This window comes from Ostrea edulis, chromosome 10 (genome assembly GCF_947568905.1).
Source record: "Ostrea edulis chromosome 10, xbOstEdul1.1, whole genome shotgun sequence".
In the NCBI taxonomy this organism is placed as follows: Eukaryota; Metazoa; Mollusca; class Bivalvia; order Ostreida; family Ostreidae; genus Ostrea; species Ostrea edulis.
In genome coordinates this window covers 46,104,989-46,130,321 of record NC_079173.1, presented here as the reverse complement: position 1 = coordinate 46,130,321, position 25,333 = coordinate 46,104,989, and the positions used below count along the sequence as shown (strand labels likewise).

Genomic DNA, 25,333 nt, shown 5'->3' with positions numbered 1-25,333 from the left:
ATAGCATTTGACCTAATTTTTATGTCACAGTTTCACCCTGAAAACTCCTATATATTTTCTTTATTCTTTGGCCAAATGTAATGTTTTTGTGGAATGATATAAATGTATATTTTACTGCGTTAAAAGTAATTATGAACTATTTGATTCACATATGTTCTTGGGGGTGTGATTTCACAACTTTCATGTTTTTAAAAAAAATAAAATTGTCATTCAAATCAGGAATAATTACAGAACGAACGAGAGTGAGTTATAATCTGTGGTCATGAATTTACAAATTACACAAAAAATTCTATGAAAATACATGATTTAATATTTCTCAAAATGACCATACATCACATCGAGTTGAAATGAAAATGTAATCAATGTCCACCATCACTAGATGAGGGAATGTAATCAATGTCCACCATCACTAGATGAGGAAATGTAATCAGTGTCCACCATCACTAGATGAGGAAATGTAATCAATGTCCACCATCACTAGATGAGGAAATGTAATCAGTGTCCACCATCAGTAGATGAGGAAATGTAATCAGTGTACACCATCACTAGATGAGGAAATGTAGGTCAGATTTAATGGCTGAAGGAAGGGTAATGGTATAATCGTATGTCATCTGTAAAACATGAAATAACATCATGAAGTCATTTCTGTAAATTTGCGAGGAAACACTTTTCTCAAGAGGTAATATTTACATTGTATATATATAAAAGAGTTAAAAATGTTGCGTTTCAATACGCGTAAAAACACACTAAAATTGGAAATTGATGTTTTGTTCATTTTCATATTAAAATTTTGATACAATTTTAAAGCCATGTTTCACTTTAAGATTAGTGTAATCACCGAGAACAATTAATTCGTACATCTAAACCAAAATACACCGCTGCCAAAATGATTTAGGGTAAGATTTTCCCCTGGTATTCTCGTCATCAGAGTCAGATTTTCCACTGGCATCCTCGTCATCAGATTTTCCCCTGGTGTCCTTGTCATCAGATTTTCCCCTAGCGTCCTCGTCATCAGATTTTCCCCTAGCGTCCTCGTCATCAGAATCAGATTTTACCCTGGCGTCCTCGTCATCAGAGTCAGATTTTCCCCTGGCGTCCTCGTCACCAGTGTCAGATTTTCCCCTGGCGTCCTCGTCATCAGAGTCAGATTTTCCCCTGACGACTTCGTCATCAGTGTCAGATTTCCCCCTGGCGTCCTCGTCATCAGTGTAAGATTTTTCCCTGTCGTCCTCGTCATCAGAGTCAGATTTTCCCCTGGCGTCCTCGTCATCAGAGTCAGATTTTCCCCTGGCGTCTTCATCATCAGAGTCAGATTTTCCCCTGGCGTCTTCATCATCAGAGTAAGATTTCCCCCTGGCGTCCTTGTCATCAGTGTCAGATTTCCCCCTGGCGTCCTCGTCATCAGAGTCAGATTTTTCCCTGGCGTCCTTGTCATCAGTGTCAGATTCTTCTCTGGTGTCCTCTTCCTCAATGTCTGGATAGTCTAAGGGTATAAAAAACACAGAAGGTAATTAATCACAAATTATACATCAAAAGCCCCATCCAAGTATCAATACTTCAAAAGAAAACTGATCACTAACAATGTTATTGAATTTTCTCTATAACTGAGGCAGAGGTTAAGCATACAACCCTGTAGAAGTGGGCCCAACCTACCACATACAACATGAATTCTATATTGATAATTGTAATGTAATTAACGATTGATCAATTATTTAAATTCAATCATGTAATCACATTCATCACACATTACATGACATGACAGGATTCAAGGCCATAAGCCTAAGGGTCACATTGCCCACTTGATCAGACAGTAGCTTTTTCTTCTTGATGTATAACAAAAAAAATCATTACTGTGCATCAATTCATACTGGTCATGTAGGAGTTTAATTCAATTCACATCCACACTACTGAAGTATAATAATTGTATAGTGAGATTTATTTTGTAGCACATGTCATTCTCCTGGGGCTAGTGTACTCACTTACTACATTACAAATACACAGTGCTATATGTATATCACTAGCTGTACATGAATCTTAACAATGTATTCCAGTTGACCTTTGCCCTTTGCAATCAAAATTTCTTAGTGACAACAATTGGGATGGCAATGTATCTAACTGGAAAATTCAGAAATCATCATTGTTGAACCAAGGGCATTATATTAAACCAAACATCAAAAATGTTGATTGCATGCGTAATTAGTTATATCAAGTTTTACCTTCATATTCACAAAATACACCAAAACCAATAACAACCAACATTCAAAGTGTTGGATCGAATAGTAGGTCAAATGAATAAGGATATAAAATGCACAAAAATGACCAACGACACAAACAACAGTGAATTCTCAAATTCTCGGTAGACCTCTCCCTTCCTCAGGACGATAGAATTTCTACATAAAAACGAAAACTAAATAGAAAAGCAAACTAACACTTAAAGTAAATTTTCTTTGGAATATTGCTTCCCGATTTCACAACAATCCGAAAATCTAAATGACTTTAAAGAACATTGTCTACAGTTGACATCAGCCTCCAAACCTATAAAAAATGCTTAAAAAGTCAGATTTTGATCTGGTGAAGAACAAGAGGCCCATGGGCAACATGGCTTACCGGACTCACATTGGGTCGTATTTAAAGATTCTTTCCTATATATTTGCATGTAAATCTTTGATCCCTATTGGGTAGGGCTGTCATAGTTCAAAAAAATTTGAGGTCGGGTCGGTTCTAAATTTTTAAATTCAGAGTTGGATTTATCGGTTTGGGTTTAGATAACTTGTTTTGAAAATCTAATATACAGTTAAAATTTAAAGATTTTTACTATTTATTTCTATGTAAAACTTTGACCCCCCCTTGTGGCCCCATCCTGCCCCGGGGACCATGCTTTTTACAAACTAGAATCTGCACAAGGTCAGGAAGCTCATATAAATTTCCACTTTCCTGTCTCAGTAGTTTTTGAGAAGATTTTTAAATATTTTTCCTATATATTTGCATGTCAAATTTTGATCCCATATTCTGGCCCAATCCAACCTCCCGGTGTCCATACTTTTAACAAACTTGAATCTGCTCTATGCCAGGAAGCATTCCTGTAAATATCAGCTTTTCTGGCCCAGTGGTTCTTGAGAAGATTTTTAAATGGTCCCACCTTATTTCTGCATTTTTGTGACTATCTCCCTTTGAAAAGGACATGGCCCTTCATTTGAACAAATGTGAAAGCCCTTCACACAAGGATGCTTTTGGCCAAGTTTGGTTGAAATTGGCCCAGTGGCTCTGGGGAAAAAAAATCCAAAATGTATAAAGTTTAAACAGACGGACAGGCAGACAAACGACAGACAACAGGCGATCAGAAAAGTTCACTAGAGTTTTCAGCTCAGGTGAGCTAAAAATGTAAATGCACTCTTATTCCCTTCATTTCCATATGTTTGGATCCCATTTACCCAAGGCTGTTCTGTACTAAGTTTGATTGAAACCCAGCGGTTCTGGAGACGAGGTTGAAAATGTGTAAAGTTTAGAGACAGACGATATATGACAGAGAAAGGGTGATCAGAAAACCTCACTTAATAAGTTCATGTGAATTAACAAGAGGCCCACAGGTCTTAACAGTCACCTGAATATTAAAACCCAAATGTAACCAATACACGCGCGGTTTGGCACGCGCCATCGTGTACCCCAGATAAGTATGGGGAGCAAACTATAAGAAGCTTGAGAGAAGCCATTTGATATCCAATCCATATAATTTCGTTGCTTATCATTCCTTAGCTGCTGTTAGAACAAGAAAGATGTCAGGTGAGACTTTAACTTGCATTATAAATACTATGATGTTGTTTTAAAAAGTAATGTGTGTGATATATAAAGCAGAATAATAAATCATACAATGGGCCGGCATGTCTCAGTTAAAAAAAAATGGGCTGAAACGTCTGGACCGAAGTGACGATATATAAAAACCAAAGAAATTGATCCATGAATGTTGTTATTTTTGACATTTGGGCCTAAATGTCACTGGGCCGAAGTGTCAATTTACTATAATTTATTATAATGTGGAAACGCAATAAGGGTGATGTTGGCAAAATGAACAAGATGTGTTTGTGAAACACAAATGCCCCCAATAATGGCCAATTCCGAAGATGACCAAGGTCACAAGGACAAATATCTTGGTACCAGTAGAAATATCTTGTCACAAGAAATGCTCATGTACAATATGAAAGCTCTAATATTTACCATTTAGAAGTTATGACCAATGAATTTTTTTTTAAAGTAGGTCAAATGTCAAGGTCAAAAGGTTCAATACCAACGGAAAGGTCTTGAAACAAGAAATACTCATGTGAAATATCAAAGCACTATCTCTTACTGTTTAAAAGTTATTAGCAAGGTTAAAGTTTTCAAAAAGTAGGTTAAACTCCAAGGTCAAGGGGTCAAAAATGTTGGTACCCACGGAAAGGTCTTGTCACAAGGAATACTCATGTGAAATATCAAAGCTCTATCACTTATTATTCAAAAGTTATTAGCAAGGTTAAAGTTTCAGACAGAATGACAGAAAACGATATCCCCCCACCCCCCAAAGGCTACATGAAATCCAGAAAAAAATTCCTACTCTGAATATCTATTAGGCCTTATTAGTCATTCGAGTACTAGTGAAAAATTATCACTATATACTCCTAAAGGCTATATGAAATGTAGAAAAAAATCAAATTCTGAATAGCAAAAGTATAAAACAAGATGTGTTCTTACAACTTCAATGCCCTCATAAGTGCATACACTGATGAAATGCTTCACATAAATATAATAGGTGTATTAAGATTAAAACATTAAAATATAATTATGACTAATTTGGACCCATATCCTAGAATAAAAATCCTGGGTTGTGAAATTCACCATTTTTTGTTCATCTTTTTTCTGCTATTCCTTGGTATGCAGATTTTATACAGTTTTATACAATATCAACAAACTTACATATATATAAACACTATAATACTAAGATTAGACCCACCCTGGGGTCAAAATCCCTACCCTGGGGATCATAAAATTGACAATTTTGGTAGATGCCTTCCTGCTTTACATCTTAGTACATTTAGTTTTACTTAAACATGTGCCGTTCTAGAAAAATATTTTGAAAATGGGTCAATTTTGGGCAGTTTTTGTCCTGCCCCCAAGGCCCCAGGAGTGCAGAAATCCTGAAATTTACAATTTATGTCTCCCTTTTTTCAAAGATGCTTCATACCAAATTTTGAGGGGAAGAAATTGGAATTATAGTTATCAAGAAGAAGTTAAAAATGTCTATTGTTCACACATTTAATACCTGACAATATTGGCCCCACCCTGATACTAAAACCCCTACCCCTGGATCATCAAATTTACAATAATAGTAAAGGACTACTTGTTCTTTCTAGATATCCAATTAGTTTTAATTTAGTATCAATAGCACTAAAGAAGATGTTATTTAAGTGTTTTGCACATAAACACTTATAGTAAGTTTGGCCCCACCCTGCAGTCAGAACCGCTGGCCTACCCTGGGAATCATGAAATTTACAAGTTTGATAGATTGCCTTCCTGCTCTACATTTCCATGCATTTAGTTTTTTGTAAAGTTTTTGCCCTACCCAAAGACCCCAGGGGTGCTGGAGTCCTAAGATTTACAATTTATGTCCCCCTTGTCCCAAAGCTGCTACATACCAAATTTAAAAAAGAATTCGACTGGTAGTTATCAAGAAGTTAAAAATGTTCAATCGTTAACGAATGACGGACGACCCATGACGGCAGACGACAACCTTATTTGCAAAAAGTCACCTGACTTAACTCAGATGACCTAATAAAGTGAGTCACTGCGTACACAAATTTCTTTAATAATTTTTTGTTTTATATATATTTTTTTATTTTAATTAAATTTTATATTTTTGTTTATAGCTATCAGATTTGAATATATAGGGATAGTTTGCCTCCTGTACCACAGAACATACCGACACCAAAAAAATACTGGTACACTGGTATACCGATAATACTATGCACCTGCTAAAAATTGTATTATTCAATGAATCATATAGTGAAAATTAGCACTGCTGCAGAAATAATTTTGAACCTTGGGTGTATATATATATATATATATATATATATATATATATATATATATATATATATAAGGGGCAAAATCAAGAGATCAATAAGAAATCTTGTTTCAAGTACCATACTTGATTACACAATTTCTAATGTAAGTGGCACAAATCTTTGATAAATCTACATTTAAAGTCACATGAACACTTTCACTTTGAAATAACCAGTAGAAACACTTCATCATTGGTATTTGACAACAATCATAGTATTTTTGGAGGGGGAGGGGGGCATTCATCAAAATCTGTTAATTTACACATTAATCAGATTTGTAAGCTATAGAACCCCTAAAATCATGAAACCTATTCAACACAGAGACTGGGTGTTATGTACATGTTAAATGTCAAACAGTACACAATGTAGATTTTGTCCACACCTGCTGCAGAAATTAACGTCATTCCACGGAAATACACAACATTTTACAGAAATACACAACATGTTACGGAAATACACAACATTTTACAGAAATATACAACATGTCACAAGCCAGAGCTGTGTTGATATCACTGATATTTACATTCTTGACAGCTGAGAAAAATAATCATTTTTATCATTCTTAAATTCATAAATTTAGCTGAAGAAAACAAAGAATTCTAAACAATGATCCTGAAATTTTTCGGGGAGCACAATTAAAATTAAACACTAACTCTGATTGTAACTCACACTGTAAATAAAACTAATCACTAAATTTAATTACAACCCACACTGTAATTAAAATTAAGCACAACCTCTAATCATATCACATTGTAATTAAAACTGAACATTAATTACCACTATTTATATCCTGCACTGTAATCACTACCTCTATTTATAACCTACACTGTAATTAAAACTAAACACTACCTCTAATTATAACCCACACTGTAATTAAAACTAAACACCACCTCTAATTACAGCACACACTGTAATTAACACTAAACACTACCTTTAATTATAACCCACACTGTAATTAAAACTAAACACTATCTCTAATTATAACCCACACTGTAATTAAAACTAAACACTACCTTTAATTATAACCCACACTCTAATTAAAACTAAACACTATCTCTAATTATAACCCACACTGTAATTAAAACTAAACACTACCTTTAATTATAACCCACACTGTAATTAAAACTAAACACTACCTCTAATTATAACCCACACTGTAATTAAAAGTAAACACTACCTCTAATTATAACCCACACTGTAATTAAAAGTAAACACTACCTCTAATTATAACCCACACTGTAATTATAAAACTAAACACTACCTCTAATTATAACCAACACTGTAATTAAAACTAAACACTACCTCTAATTATAACCCACACTGTAATTAAAAGTAAACACTACCTCTAATTATAACCCACACTGTAATTAAAAGTAAACACTACCTCTATTCATAATCCACAGTGTAATTAAAACTAAACACTACCTCTAATAATAACCAACACTGTAATTAAAACTAAACACTACCTCTAATTATAACCCTCACTGTAATTAAAACTAAACACTACCTCTAATTATAACCCACACTGTAATTAAAACTAAACACTACCTCTAATTATAACCCACACTGTAATTAATATGGGCCGAAGTGTCTCATACGGAAATATCTTGGGCCGAAATGTCTTTGGGCCGAAGTGTCTCAAAAATTTGGGTTGAAGTGTCAATGGGCCGAAATGTCTGACATTCATTTTACCGATTGTGTACACGTATTATATTTACTTTCCATTACATTACAATGAAGCCCAGAAGGTACGATATAAACAAGAGGCCCACAGGCCTTATCAGTCATCCGAGTACTAGTGAAAAATGATCTTTATATACTCCCAAAGGCTACATGAAATCTAGAAGAAAAAAAATCCTACTCTGAATATCTAAGCTAAATTTTAACATTCAGCAAAAGTATAAAACAAGATGTGTTCTTACAACTTCAATGCCCTCATAAGTGCATACACTGATGAAATGCTTCACACAATATAATAGGCATAATAAGATTATAATATTGAAATGTAATTATGACTAATTTGGACCCATCCTAGAATAAAAACCCTGGGTTGTGAAATTTACCATTTGTTGTTCATCTTTTTTCTGCTATTCCTTAGTATGCAAATTTTATACAGTTTTATACAGTATTAGCAAACTTACATATATAAAACACTATAATACTAAGATTGTACCCACCCTGGGGTCAAAACCCTTACCCCGGGGATCATGAAATGGACAATTTTGGTAGAAGCCTTCCTGCTTTACATCTTAATGCATTTAGTTTTACTTACACATGTGCCGTTCTAGAAAAAGAGGACAGTTTTTGTCCTGCCCCCAAGGCCCCAGGAGTGTAGAAATCCTGAATTTTACAATTTATGTCTCACTTTTTCCAAAGATGCTTCATACGAAATTTTGAGGGGAAATTTTTTTAGGTGTGCGGTAGTACCGGTATACCGGTATTTTTCTGGTAACGGTATGTACCACGGTACACGAGGCGAAATCCCGATATATTCAAGTCTGATAACTCTTAACAAAAATATATAAATTGAAACAAGAAAAAATAATTAAAAGAAATTTGTGTACGCAGTGACTCACATTATTTACATCGTTCCCTCGTGGTGATGTAATGAAAGGCAAGTCTAATAACTGTACACAATCAGTAAAACATACGAAGTATAAAACGCAATGATTTGATTATTAATGATATGAAAAGAAATCAAAATTAAAGAAAAAAAAAATGATAGAAAACATTTCATTAAGTAATTATTTTAATATATACGGTAGATTATAAAAATTGTTTTTATGTTAATTGGTTTATGTGGGTCGAATACCATTTCCGCCTATTAGGCAAACCCCAAGTTAAAAAAATAATATAAAATGGCAGATGCAGATTTGTGCGTTCGAAACCACCGTTCTTCGAGCGAGTACAAATTCCTGCCAATTCTGAACGGCGAGTTAATGTGTTTGAGGTGCAAAAATGTAGGAATTGTGGTCGAAGAACAAGAACACATTCGTGCGCACATGTTCTCGTTATTGTCTTTAGAGAAAAGGACAGGCATATCCTACATGTAGAAGTTCTCGTCATTCGCGACTCTAAGAACTTGACTTTGAGATCGTGTCAAATAAATTCCACAGGTTTCCCCCTATTAATTATTTTGATTGTCGTCCCAGTCAGTAGTCTAGTCACAGTCGATTCTATTCATGATACAGAGACACTGCTATATTGTATGTACGATATACTTTTATGTTTGGATTAAACTTTTGTTCTGTTAACTGGTTTCAAAATAGATTTAAATAGGATAGTTTCCTTATTATTTATATTTGAATAAATTAAATGCAATTTACAATCAATAAACTAATAACTGCTCATTATATACAATAAATCACAACTAAAATCCACTAAAATTGAATCATAAAACTAAAAGATTAAATCTGCGGTATACCATGGTATGTACCGCGGTATTTTGCAAATACCACAGTATACCGCGGTACATTTAGTTTCTGCGGTACCCAACTCTAAAAAAAATTGGAATTATAGTTATCAAGAGAAAGTTAAAAATTAGTCAATTTTTATACAGTGAAAATCACTGGAAAAATGTTTAAGTCCAATTATAATACAAAATTAATACATATAAATTCAAAGATTTGGATTATAAAATGACTAAAAAAAAAAAACACAATTATAATACATTGAAAAATCACTGAATTTTTTAAAGTCCAATTATAATACAAAATCAATACATATACATTGAAAGATTTGGATTAAAAATTACTAAGTTTTAAAAAAGGAATACAATTTTAATACAGTGAAAAGGACTAAGTTTAATTTTGATACAAAAATAATATGCTTGAAAAAAAAAAATACAAAAATAATATATTGAAAATAATCTAAGTCCAAAATGATACAAAAATAATACCCTTTAAAAAATCAAAGTCAGAATTTAATGCAAAAATGAGTTACCCATTCTTTAAATTTTTTTTTGTGATACAAAAATAATATATTTTTTTGTGTATTAATTCAAAAAAGTACAAAAATGACTGTATTAATAATATATTAAAAATTTACTTTCATGTATTATTTTTCAATATGGGGTCTATTGTTCACACATTTAATACCTGACAATATTGGCCCCACCCTGATACTAAAACCCCTACCCCTGGATAATCAAATTTACAATAATAGTAAAGGACTACTTGTTATTTTTAGCTATTCAATTAGTTTTAATTTAGTATCAATGGCACTAAAGAAGATGTTATTTAAGTGTTTTGCACATAAGCACTATATAGTAAGTTTGGCCCCACCATGCGGTCAGAACCGCTGGCCTACCCTGGGAATCATGAAATTTACAACTTTGGCAGAAGCCTTCCTGCTCTAGTTTCCCATGCATTTAGTTTTTTGTAGACATGTGCAGTTCTTAAGAAGAAGATTTTTGAAAATTTGTCAACTTTGGGTAGTTTTTGCCCTACTCCAAGGCTCCAAGGGTGCTGGAGTCATGAGATAAAATTTACAATTTATGTCCCCCTTGTCCCAAAGCTGCTTCATACCAAATTTAAAAAAGAATTGGACTGGTAGTTATCAAGAAGTTAAAAATGTTCAATCGTTAACGAATGACGGACAACACATGACGGCGGACGACAACCATTTGCAAAAAGTCACCTGACTTAACTCAGGTGACCTAGTAAAGTGAGTCACTACGTACACAAATTTCTTTAATTATTTTTTGTTTTATATATATATTTTTTTATTTTAATTCAATTTTATATTTTTGTTTATAGCTATAAGATTTTAATATATAGGGATAGTTTAACTCCTGTACCACAGTATATTCCGACACCAGAAAAATACTGGTACACCGGTATACCGATAATACTGTGCACCCGCTAAAAATTGTATTATTCAATGAATCATATAGTGAAAATTAGCAAATAATTTTGAACCTTGGGTGTGTAATATATATACTTGATTACACAATTTCTAATGTAAGTGGCACAAATCTGTCATAAATCTACATTTAAAGTTACATAAACACTTTCATTTTGAAAGTGTTTTTGGAGGGGGGACATTCATCAAAATATGTGAATTCACTCATTAATCAGATTTGTAAGATATAGAACCCCTAAAATAATGAGACCTATTCAACACAGACTGGGTGTAATGTACATGTTAAATGTCAAACAGTACACAATGTAGATTTAGTCCACACCTGCTGCAGAAATTAACAACATTCCACGGAAATACACAACATTTTACAGAAATACACAACATTTTACAGAAATATACAACATGTCACAAGCCAGAGCTGTGTTGATATCACTGATATTTACATTCTTGACAGCTGTGAAAAATAATCATTTTTATCATTCTTAAATTCATAAATTTAGCTGAAGAAAACAAAGAATTCTGAAATTTATCAGGGAGCACAATTAAAAGTAACTCTGATTATAACTCACACTATGAATAAAACTAAACACTAAATTTAATTATAACTCACCCTGTAATTAAAACTAAGCACAACCTATAATTATAATGCATTGTAATTAAAACTGAACATTAATTACCACTATTTATATCCTGCACTGTAATTAAAACTAATCACTACTTCTAATTATAACCCACACTGTAATTAACACTAAACACTACCTTTAATTATAGCCCACACTGCAATTAAATCTAAACACTACCTTTATCTATAACCCACACTGTAATTAAAACTAAACACTACCTCTAATCATAACCCACACCGTAATTAAAACTCAAAATTCTCTATAAATTTATAACCCAGACTGTAATTAGTACTAAACATTACCGCTAATTATAACCCACACTGTAATTAAAACTTAAACACTACCTTTAATTATAACCCAGACTGTAATTAAAACTAAACACTACCTCTAATTATAACCCAGACTGTAATTAAAACTAAACACTACCTCTATTTATAACCCACACTGTAAATAAAACTAAACACTACCTTTAATTATAACCCACACTGTTATTAAAACTAAACACTACCTTTAATTATAACCCACACTGTTATTAAAACTAAACACTACCTTTAATTATAACCCACACTCTAATTAAAACTAAACACTGCCATGACTACCTCTATAAATTTATAACCCAGACTATAACTAAAATTAAACACTACCTCTATTTATAACCCACACTGTAATTAAAATTAAACACTTACTCAAATCATAACTCACACTGTAATTAAACCTAAACACTATCTCTAATTATAACCCTCACTGTAATTATAAAACTAAACACTACCTCTAATTATAACCCACACTGTAATTAAAACTGAACACTACCTCTAATTATAACCCACACTGTAATTATAAAACTAAACACTACCTCTAATTATAACCCACACTGCAATTAAAACTATACACTACCTTTATTTATAGCCCACACTGTAATTAAAACTAAATACTACCTCTAATTATAACCCACATTGATTAATCATGTTTTGTTTTTTTTTGTTTTTTTTTTTGTGAATACTAAAAACGTTGAACTTTCAATAAATTTGAAATCACAATACTTTTCTCAAATCAATAACCTCAAAACGTATGACTTTTCAATATTTTACACGACCATTTCTCGCGATAAATTAAAAACTAATTACATACGTATATATACATAAACACACACATACATATATAAACACACATATACAATTATATATACACACACATATATATATATTTAAATCATACACTATATTACTTTTAAGAAAATTAATATATTGTAATTAAAACTAAACACTACCTCTAATTATAACCCACACAGTAATTAACACTAAACACTACCTCTAATTATAACCCACACTGTAATTAAAACTAAACACTATCTCTAATTATAACCCACATTGTAATTAAAACTAAACACTATCTCTAATTATAACCCACACTGTAATTAACACTAAACACAACCGCTAATTATAACCCACACTGTAATTATAAAACTAAACACTACCTCTAATTATAACCCACACTGTAATTAAAACTAAACACTGCCTCTAATTATAACCCACACTGTAATTATAAAACTAAACACTATCTCTAATTATAACCCACACTGTAATTAACACTAAACACTACCTCTAATTATAACCCACACTGTAATTAAAACTAAACACTACCTTTATTTATAACCCACATTGTAATTAAAACTAAACACTACCTCTAATTATAACCCACACTGTAATTAAAACTAAACACTATCTCTAATTATAACCCACATTGTAATTAAAACTAAACACTACCTCTAATTATAACCCACACTGTAATTAAAACTAAACACTATCTCTAATTATAACCCACATTGTAATTAAAACTAAACACTACCTCTAATTATAACCCACACTGTAATTAAAACTAAACACTGCCTCTAATTATAACCCACACTGTAATTATAAAACTAAACACTATCTCTAATTATAACCCACACTGTAATTAACACTAAACACTACCTCTAATTATAACCCACACTGTAATTAAAACTAAACACTACCTTTATTTATAACCCACATTGTAATTAAAACTAAACACTACCTCTAATTATAACCCACACTGTAATTAAAACTAAACACTATCTCTAATTATAACCCACATTGTAATTAAAACTAAACACTACCTCTAATTATAACCCTCACTGTAATTATAAAACTAAACACTATCTCTAATGATAACCCACAGAGTAATTAAAACTAAACAATGCATCTAATCATATCCCACACTGTAATTAACATGTGTTTTTATATTGACTGATATAGTACAATAAACTACAGTACTACTAGTACTTACCAGTCAGAGAGTACCTCCTCTGTAGATATCTATATACAGACACTGTGTTGGTGATGTCTGATCCGACCCAGAGAAGGTGAGTTTTATCATCATAGTTCAGGCTGCGTGGTCTGTTTATCCCGTGTTGTCGTGTCAGTAACAGAGACAGGAAGTGACCGTCCTTGTCAATCATCTGTACTGTGTGGGTGTTATCATCACACACCAGGATGTGTGACAGCGCGTCTGTACAGACTCCTATTGGTTCTAGTGATGATCCTGATGGAGGTCCTGTGTAGGAGAATCGATGTCTGCCCCCGCGCTCTGTCACCACTACAGCACCACGGTTAGATTTAATCCTGTCAGACACAATGATATCACCGTTATTATTCTCTGTGATACAGAGAGGATCACTATACAGCGTGTGACCTGTGTTGTCGTGTTCTATGGTCAGGATGTGTTGACCACTACTGTTGTACCGGGTTACCTTGCCTGTCTCTGTATCAGTGTTATCCATCCCCACCATCAGATCTCCAGTGGACGGGGAGCAGCACACACACCGTGTATACCATGGTGATGTACTCTGTATCAGTCTGGTGACTGTTTTATTGTCTGTAGACAGTTTGTTGATGTTATAATCACTGTCTATATAAATCAGTTCACCAGAACTGTTCACTGTGTGTCGTCCTACATACCATGGTTTTATATCTGTCACACGGTGTATAGTGTCTCCTGTTGTGTCTGTCAAGATGAGATTGAATAAATCAGAGACCCAGACCCGGTCTGACATCACACGAGATATGTGAAACACATAACTAACACCTGTCACACAGACAGACGTGTGTAATACAGGTGTGGACATCAGTTTCACACACTCGTCTATTCCTACTTGTCGTTTTCCTGTTGTCATTTGGATTTCTGTGATGACACTCAATAACTGACTAGGACTGTTCTTTATCTGGGGGACACGACTGGTCTTTATAAACAAGAGGAATTGTACCGCTCTGTTTGCTGATTGTTCATATCTGTCTTCATAGTTCTGTAGGTGAACAAGTTGTCTGTTCATTTTTCTCTTCTGTTGTTGTATTCTATCAATCAATAATTTAACATCACATACCACAGTGTCAATCAGATCCTTCAGTCTCTGGGCTTTTGTTGACATCTGTGATTGACGGTGACAGATTTGTGGGGGACAAGTTTGGATATCAGTTTGGATTCCTGCCAGGAGAACACGACAGTTATAGAGAGTCTCACTTCTGATGTTGTCAATGATTTCTCTGTGTTGTTGTCGCTTTGTTTGATAGGCTGTTCTAAGATCCACCAGCGCGTGTGTTCTGTGGTCTGTACAGCACTTACACACGGAATAGTTACACTGATCACAGAACATTCTGTATTTTCTCTTTGGATGTCTGACACAGGTCTCTCGTAAAGGGAAACAATTAAACTTCTCACGGTAAATCACAACATCATGGTATATGATATCTAGATCAATGACATGTTTCTCTTTACACTGTAAACACAGATCACGTTTACATGTGTTACAGTAGAACTCAGTGTCCCCCTGACATTGAGAACACTGTCGTAGTTTACACTGTGTGGTAAAACTCCTCTCAGTATGACGAGTTATATAGAACACTACATTGTGATATTTGGTGTTATTTTCTGTAACATGTTTCTTTTTACAATGTAAACACAGATCACGTTTACATGTGTTACAGTAAAATTCAGTGTCCCTCTGACATTGAGAACATTGTCGTACTTTTAGTTGAAAGCTGAGTCCTAGTGTGTCCATGATGTGGAGGGTCGGGGTCTTTAGGAATACAATCTGAAATCAAATATACAGTATAAAGCTAGAGAAACTGGAAAGTAGCAATCATTGAATTTACATTCAATTTTACATAATACATATTCCAAGAGTTACATCATTTTGGATATAAACATTCCCATCATGTAATTAATACATTTAAATAGATCTACATAATTTACTGAATAATTTTAATTGACCCCTTTTCTGCATAAACAAGAGGCACCATGACACATATCGCCCACCTGAGTCACCCTGACCCTGCTGTTGTTAAGCGGTTATGGGTTTTTTCTAAGCCTTTTTTATCATATAGTCGACCCAAACTTAGCCCCAAAGGGTCAAGACAAAACCAACTTGAATTCACACAACATGGGGAGACCTTTGAAATGAAACGTCTTTCCATACGATATCTACAAGTATGTAGAAAATAAGAAAGCTCTATCTTAACTGATATTAGGAAATATTGAGTAGGTTAGATTCTCTTAACAATAAGTTTTTCTCTAAGGTCTTGCCAAAGGATACATACATGTATATAGAAAACAAGCACGATTTTTTTTCTGAAAAACGTCAGGAAACATTAAGTTTTCTGAAAAGGAGACCAATCTCTAAGGTCAAGGTCACAAACAAACTCTGCCATAAAAAGGTCTTGTCACAAAGAATGTACATATGAAAAATGAGGGTCTTATAACTCACTATTCAAAAGTTAAATTAGAATTATGCAGAGATCTATATCCAGGACAAAAACAATGCCCGCCCCCCTCCCCCACACAGGGAAATGGGAACATTGAATCAACACAACTTGGGAGCATTTGCATTTAGATGGATTTAATGTGGCCCTGCTCCTCTTGAAAAAATTCCTTTAAATTAAGTGTCTGCATATTCTCATATAAAACGTTTATCTCCTATCGTGTAAGGGCCCCTGACTTGAACAAAATTAAATTTGAACTGCGTGTAAATAATTGCATATTAACATGACTAATCATTACCCTTCTGTTGGTGAGATGAATATTCTCAAAAATATTTCCCTATCAACACTTATGTCACACTTTGATCCCCTATTCTAGCCCCACAATACTTTGGGGTGGGGGAGCGGCTGGGACTGATTTCAACCAACCTGCATTTTCAATACGTTGGGATGCTTGAAAATCAATATGACTAATCATGGCGCTGTTTTTCTTGAGAATAACACTTTTGTATATTCTCCCTTTATATCCCCATGCATTACTTCAATCCTTAATTGTAGTCCCAAAATACCCCTTAAAACATAATTAATACAGTGTAGCCTCATAATACCCCTTAAAACATGACTAATTCAGTGTAGCCCCACAATATCCCTTAAAACATAACTAACCCAGTGAATCCCCACAATACCCCTTAAAACATGACTAATCCAGTGCAGCCCCACAAAATCCAATAAAACATGACTAATCAAGTGTAGCTCCACAATACCCGTTAAAACATGGCTAATCCAGTGTATCCCCACAATATCCCTTAAAACATGACTAACACAGTGTAGCCCCTCAATATCTCTTAAACATGACTAATTCAGTGTAGCTCCACAATACCCATTAAAACATGACTAACCCAGTGTAGCTCTACAATACCCCTTAAAATATTACTAATCCAGTGTAGCCCCACAATACCCCTTAAAACAAAGGTAACCCAGTGTAGCCCCACCACACCCCTTAAAACATGACTAATCAGTGTAGCCCCACAATACCCCCTTAAAACATGACTAATAAGTGTAGCCCCACAATACCCCTTACAACATGACTAATCCAGTGTAGCCCCACAATACCCCTTAAACATGACTAATCCAGTGTAGCCCCACAATACCCCTTAAAACATGACTAATCCAGTGTAGCCCCACAAAACCCCTTAAAACAAACATAACTCAGTGTAGCCCCACAATACCCCTTAAAACATGACTAATCAGTGTAGCCCCACAATACTCCTTAAAACATGACTAATCCAGTGTAGCCCCACAATACCCTTTAAAACATGACTAATCCAGTGTAGCCCCACAATACCCCTTAAAACATGACTAATGCAGTGTAGCCCCACAATACCCCTTAAAACATGACTAATCAGTGTAGACCCACAATACTCCTTAAAACATGACTAACCCAGTGTACCCCCACAATACCCCTTAAAACATGACTAATCAGTGTAGACCCACAATACCCCATAAAATATGGCTAACAGAGTGTACCCCCACAATACCCCTCAAAAAATGACTAATCAGTGTAGCCCCACAATACCTCCTAAAACATGACTAACCCAGTGTAGCCCCACAATATCCCTTAAACATGACTACTTTAGTGTTGCCCCACAATATCCCTTAAAACATGACTAATCAGTGTAGTCCCACAATACCCCGTAAAACATGACTAACCCACTGTAGCCCCACAATGCCCCTTAAACATGACTAATTCAGTGTAGCCCCACAATATCCCTTAAAACATGACTAACCCAGTGAAGCCCCACAATACCCCATAAAACATGACTTCTCCAGTGTAGCCCCACAATACCCCTTAAAACATGACTAATCCATTGTAGCCCCACAACACCCCTTAAAACATGACTAATCAGTGTAGCCCACAATACCCCTTAAAACATAACTAACCCAGTGTAGCCCCACAACATCCCTTAAACAAAACTAACCCAGTGTACCACCACAATAACTTAAAACATCATAAATCCAGTGTAGCCCCACAATAACACCTTAAAACATGACTAACCCAGTGTAGCTCCACAATACCTCTTAAAACATGACTAACCCAGTGTAGTTCCACAATACCCCTTAAAACATGACTAATTCAATGTACTCCCACAGTATCCCTTAAAACAAGGGTAACCCAGTGTAGCCCCATAATACCCCATAAAACATGATTTATCCAGTGTACCCCTGCAATACCCTTTAAAACATGACTAACCCAGTGTAGCCCCACAATGCCCCTTAAAACATGACGAACCCAGTGTAGCCCCACAATACCCCTTAAAACATGACTAACCCAGTGTAGCTCCACAATACCCCTTAAACAAGGGTAACCCAGTGTAGCCCCATAATACCCCATAAAACATGACCTATCCAGTGTAGCCCTGCAATAACCCTTAAAACATAACTAACCCAGTGTAGGCCCACAAAATCCCTTAAAACATGACTAATCAAGTGTAGCCACACAATATCACTTAAAACATGGCTTACCCAGTGTAGCCCCACAATATCCCTTAAACAAGACTAACCCAGTGTAGCCCGACAATACCCCTTAAAACATGACTAACCCAGTGTTGCTCCATAATACCCCTTAAAACAAGACTAATCCTGTGTAGCCCCACAATACCCCTTAAAACATGACTAACCCAGTGTAGCCCCACAATATCCCTTAAAACATGGCTAACCCAGTGTATCCCACAATATCCCTTAAAACGTGAGTAACCCAGTGTACCCTCACAATATCCCTTAAAACATGACCAACCCAGTGTAGCCCCAAAATACCCCTTAAACATGACTAACCCAGTGTACCCCGACAATACCCCTTAAAACATGACTAATCCAGTGTAGCACCAAAATACCTCTCAAACCATGACTCACCCAGTGTAGCTCCACAATACCCCCTAAAACATGACTAATTCAGTGTAGGTCCGCAATACCCCTTAAAACATGACTAATTCAGAGTAGCCCCACAATACCCCTTAAAACATGGCTAACAAAGTGTAGCCCGATAATACTCTATAAAACATGACTAACCCAGTGTAGCCCAACATTACCCCTTAAAACATGGCTAACCTAGTGTATTCCCACAATATCACTTAAAGATGACCAACCCAGTGTACCCCCACAATACCCTTAAAACAAGACTAATCCTGTGTAGCCCCACAATACCCCATAAAACATGACTAACCCAGTGTAGCTCCGCAATACCCCTTAAAACATGATTAATTCAATGTAGCCCCACAATACCCCTTAAAACATGACTAACCCAGTGTAGCTCCACAATACCCCTTAAAACAAGGGTAACCCAGTGTAGCCCCATAATACCCCATAAAACATGACTTATCCAGTGTAGCCAAAAAATACCCCTTAAAGCATGACTAATCCAGTGTAGCTCCACAATACCCCTTAAAACATGATTAATTCAGTGTAGCCCCACAATATCCCTTAAAACATGACTAACCCAGTGTAGCTCGACAATACCCCTTAAAACAAGACTAATCCTGTGTAGCCCCACAATACCCCTTAAAACATGACTTAACAAAGTGTAGCTCCACAATATCCCTTAAAACATGGCTAACCCAGTGTATCCCACAATATCCCTTAAAATGTGAGTTACCCAGTGTACCCTCACAATACCCCTTAAAACATGACAACCGAGTGTACCGCCACAATACCCCTTAAAACATGACTAACCCAGTGTAGCCCCACATTATCCCTTAAAACATGGCTAACCCAGTGTATCCCACAATATCCGTTAAAACATGGCTAACCCAGTGTATCCCACAATATCCGTTAAAACGTGAGTAACCCAGTGTACCCCTCACAATATCCCTTAAAACATGACCAACCCAGTGTAGCCCCAAAATACCCCTTAAACATGACTAACCCAGTGTACCCCGACAATACCCCTTAAAACATGACTAATCCAGTGTAGCACCAAAATACCTCTCAAACCATGACTCACCCAGTGTAGCTCCCCAATACCCCCTAAAACATGACTAATTCAGTGTAGGTCCGCAATACCCCTTAAAACATGACTAATTCAGAGTAGCCCCACAATACCCCTTAAAACATGGCTAACAAAGTGTAGCCCGATAATACCCTATAAAACATGACTAACCCAGTGTAGCCCAACATTACCCCTTAAAACATGGCTAACCTAGTGTATTCCCACAATATCACTTAAACATGACCAACCCAGTGTACCCCCACAATACCCCTTAAAACAAGACTAATCCTGTGTAGCCCCACAATACCCCTTAAAACATGACTAACCCAGTGTAGCTCCGCAATACCCCTTAAAACATGATTAATTCAGTGTAGCCCCACAATACCCCTTAAAACATGACTAACCCAGTGTAGCTCCACAATACCCCTTAAAACAAGGGTAACCCAGTGTAGCCCCATAATACCCCATAAAACATGACTTATCCAGTGTAGCCCCACAATACCCCTTAAAGCATGACTAACCCAGTGTAGCTCCACAATACACCTTAAAACATGACTAACCCAGTCTAGCTCCACAATACCCCTTAAAACAAGGGTAACCCAGTGTAGCCCCATAATATCCCATAAAACATGACTTATCCAGTGTAGCCCCACAATACCCCTTAAAGCATGACTAACCCAGTGTAGCTCCACAATACCCCTTAAAACATGATTAATTCAGTGTAGCCCCACAATATCCCTTAAAACATGACTAATTAAGTGTAGCCCCACAATATCCCTTAAAACATGACTAATTATGTGTAGCTCCACAATACTCCTTAAAACAAGACTAATCCTGTGTAGCCCCACAATACCCCTTAAAACATGAATTAACAAAGTGTAGCTCCACAATATCCCTTAAAACATGGCTAACCCAGTGTATCCCACAATATCCCTTAAAACGTGAGTTACCCAGTGTACCCTCACAATACCCCTTAAAACATGACTAACCCAGTGTACCCCCACAATACCCCTTAAAACATGACTAATCAGCGTAGTCCCACAATACCCCATAAAACATGACTAACCCAATGTAGCCCCACAATACCCCTTAAAACATGACAACCGAGTGTACCGCCACAATACCCCTTAAAACATGACTAACCCAGTGTATCCCCACAATACCCCTTAAAACATGACTAACCCAGTGTAGCCCCACAATATCCCTTAAAACATGACTAACCCAGTGTATCCCCACAATACCCCTTAAAACATGACTAACCCAGTGTATCCCCACAATACCCCTTAAAACATGACTAACCCAGTGTAGCCCCACAATATCCCTTAAAACATGGCTAACCCAGTGTATCCCACAAAATCCCTTAAAACGCGAGTAACCCAGTGTACCCCTCAGAATATTCCTTAAAACATGACCAACCCAGTGTAGCCCCAAAATACCCCATAAACATGACTAACCCAGTGTACCCCGACAATACCCCTTAAAACATGACTAATCCAGTGTAGCACCAAAATACCTCTCAAACAATGACTCACCCAGTGTAGCTCCACAATACCCCCTAAAACATGACTAATTCAGAGTAGCCCCACAATACCCCTTAAAACATGGCTAACAAAGTGTAGCCCGATAATACCCTATAAAACATGACTAACCCAGTGTAGCCCAACATTACCCCTTAAAACATGGCTAACCTAGTGTAGCCCCACAATACCCCTTAAAACATGACTAACCCAGTGTAGCTCCACAATAACCCTTAAAACATGATTAATTCAGTGTAGGCCCGCAATACCCCTTAAAACATGACTAACCCAGTGTAGCTCCACAATACCCCTTAAAACAAGGGTAACCCAGTGTAGCCCCATAACACCCCATAAAACATGACTTATCCAGTGGAGCCCCACAATACCCCTTAAAACATGACTAACCCAGTGTAGCTCCACAATACCCCTTAAAACATGGGTAACCCAGTGTAGCCCCATAATACCCCATAAAACATGACTTATCCAGTGTAGGTCCGCAATACCCCTTAAATAAAACATGACTAATTCAGAGTAGGACCACAATATCCCTTAAAACATGACTAACAAAGTGTAGACCAATAATACCCCATAAAACATGACTTATAAAGTGTGCCAAACCCAGTGTTGCCACACAACACCCCTTAAAATATGACTAACCCAGTGGATCCATACAATACCCATTAAAACATGGCTTACCCAGTGTAGCTCCACAATACCCTTAAAACATGACTAATCAGTGTAGTCCCACAATACCCCTTAAAACATCACTAACCCAGTGTACCGCACAATACCCCTTAAAACATTACTAATTCAGTGTAGCCCTGGAATACCCCTTCAATCATGACTAATCCAGGATAGCCCCACAATACCCCTTAAAACATGGCTAATCCAGTGTAGCCCCACAGTACCTCTTAAAACATGATTAACCCAGTGTAGCCCACAATACCCCTTAAAACATGACTAACCCAGCGTAGCCCCACAATGCCCCTTAAAACATGACTAACCTATTGTAGTCCCACAATACCCCTTAAAACAAGGGTAACCCAGTGTAGCCCCACAATACCCCTTAAAACATGACTAATCCAGTGTAGCCCCACAATACCCCTTTAAACATGACTAACCCAGTGTAGCCCCACAATGCCCCTTAAAACAAGCCTAACCCAGTGTAGCCCCACAATACCCCTTAAAACATGACTAACCCAGTGGTTCTTGAGAATATTTCTGAAGATTTATCCTGAATATATCCCAATATAAAACTCTGATTCCCTGTTGTGACCCAAGTCTACCCTCAACAGCCTTGATTTGAACAAATTTTACTTTATGCAAGGAAGCCTTCTTCTGAATTTTTATTCCTTTTTTTTGGCCAAATGGTTCTTGAGAAGAAGATTTTTAAAGATGTTTCCCTTCCCTTCCTTTGATTTTTCGCTATAAATTCTGTTGTCAAACTTTGATCTCATCACCTGGCCCCAACCTATCCCCAGGGATCATAATTTGAACATATGTACTAAAATCTGCACTACCTAACATGCCTAAGGATGCTTGCATATCAGTATGACTAATCATGACGCTGTTCTTTTTAAGGAGACTTGTAAAAAGATGTCCCCGATATATTTGCATGTAAAACTTTGATCACCAAGTGTGGCCACACCCTACCACCAGGGACCATGGTTTCAACAAAATAAAATCTGCTTTATTTCGTAAAGCCTTCATGTAAATTTCTACTTTTCTGGCCAAGTGGTTCTTGAAAACAAGGTTATTAAAGATTGTTCCCTTCCTTCCTATACATTCTTATGTAAAACTATGATCCCTATTGTGGCCCTATTCTTATCCCCTTTCATTTGAATAAACTTGAATCTACACAATGTCATGGAGATTTCATGCAAATTTAAACTCTTATGGCCCAGTGGTTCTAGAACGGAAATTTTTAAAATGACCCTAACCTATCTTTGCCTTTTGTTAATTATCTCCCCTTTGAAATGGACATGGTCCTTAATGTAAATTTCCTTCTTCCAAGGATGCTTTATGACAAGTTTAAATGAAATTGGCTTAGTGATTGCAAAGAAGTAAAAAATATTAAAATTTTAGGGCTGGATGGACAGGCAGCACGCAGATAGACAAATACCAGACAAAACGTGATCAGAAAAGATCAATGAGCAATCAGCTCAGATGAGCTAAAATAACTTTCATTTTTGAAAATACATGAGGGTATGAACTGCAACACTTCACGTCAGCATATACCATTCATAAAACACTGTATAATGCTTCATGAAGTATGCTGATGTGAAATATCGCAATTCATACCTTCGTGTAACTTCAAAAATGAAAATTATATCTTAAAGTGACTCGTCAGCTTAGAGCAATGGAACTGAAACAACAATGCACTAAGACTACCCTTGCACAACCACGTATGCTATTAACAAATTTGACGCTGATTTTGAATAATGGCCTTGATCTTAATCAGTTAAATCACTTTGACTTTTTAGTTTTTCAAGTATAAAATCTATATCTTGTAAAATTCAGAGGATCAGATCAAATTAAAGTTGCAGACAGACAGACCAGAATCCAAGGATAAAACTCTATGTAGGTGTGATAGGAACATTACCACTTTATGTGTGATAGCAACATTACCACTTTATGTGTGATAGGAACATTACCACTTTGATGTCGACTTCCTTTTCTCAGTTCTGCAGGACCTCATGAAAGTCCAGTATGAACCTGTAAAAAATCAAGAAATCACAATATCAACGTGGCGATAAATTATCATTCATCTTATTGAAACAGTTTCTTAGAAAAAACTTTAACTACTGATATATCAATCCATTAAAGTTCAACATTCAGGTTACTGACCGATGGACAGAAACGGTCACCTGAGTATCGCACACAAAATCCTTAAATGTCTGTTGCAAGTGTTGTACATTGATGGTTCAATGATTGCAATTTTCAATCTTGAGGAACAGAATGATTTCAAATATGTTGACTAATCATTAAATGTTATTATTACAAGTTGTCTCCCTGATGCAGATTAATAGGGAAGGACAGAAAATGGACATGTAGACAGAGAGACATGGCGACTGTTATCTAACTTTGTTTACAGGTGCTATACACTAACAACTTCAATATGTTTTCTATTTGCTCAGGTGTAGAGGAGAATATTTCTAAGAATTCTGTAAGTAATGATGGCTATATGCTCTTTATAGGTAATCAAAGCTAGTTGTGCACTATTAGTAGTTATGGCTAGTTGCTCGCTATAGGTAATTATAATGGCTAGCTGCATGTTATATGTAATTATGGCTATTTGCTCGCTTTAGGTAATGATGTGTAATTGCTCGCTATATATAATTATGGTTTATTGCTCACTACAGGTAATGGTGGATAGTTACTTGTTAGGGGTAATTATGGCTAATTGCTTGCTGTAAGTAATGATTGCAAATTGCTCGCTAAAGGTATTGGTAGCTGATTGCTTACTATAGGTAATGATGGCTATTTGCTC

General features: G+C 35.9%; 1 protein-coding gene across 22 annotated transcripts in view; it reads right to left on the bottom strand.

Annotated features, from left to right (window-relative positions):
- Nucleotides 1-287: 287 nt before the first annotated feature.
- Nucleotides 288-25,333, bottom strand: part of LOC125666234 (uncharacterized) — a 249,059-nt gene continuing 224,013 nt past the window's right edge. For 20 of the 22 annotated variants that reach the window (XM_056151496.1, XM_056151491.1, XM_056151495.1 and 17 more), the window contains 4 exons: nucleotides 24,498-24,558; nucleotides 13,880-15,680; nucleotides 859-1,483; nucleotides 288-611 (listed from right to left, as the gene is read on the bottom strand). In XM_056151496.1, coding sequence (XP_056007471.1) covers nucleotides 861-1,483; nucleotides 13,880-15,647 — 2,391 coding nt within the window. In that variant the 5' untranslated portion in view covers nucleotides 15,648-15,680; nucleotides 24,498-24,558 and the 3' untranslated portion in view covers nucleotides 288-611; nucleotides 859-860. Of the gene's footprint in view, nucleotides 612-858; nucleotides 1,484-13,879; nucleotides 15,681-24,471; nucleotides 24,559-25,333 lie in introns of all 22 variants that reach the window. The other 2 variants (XM_056151493.1, XM_056151499.1) reach the window with 1 other exon arrangement.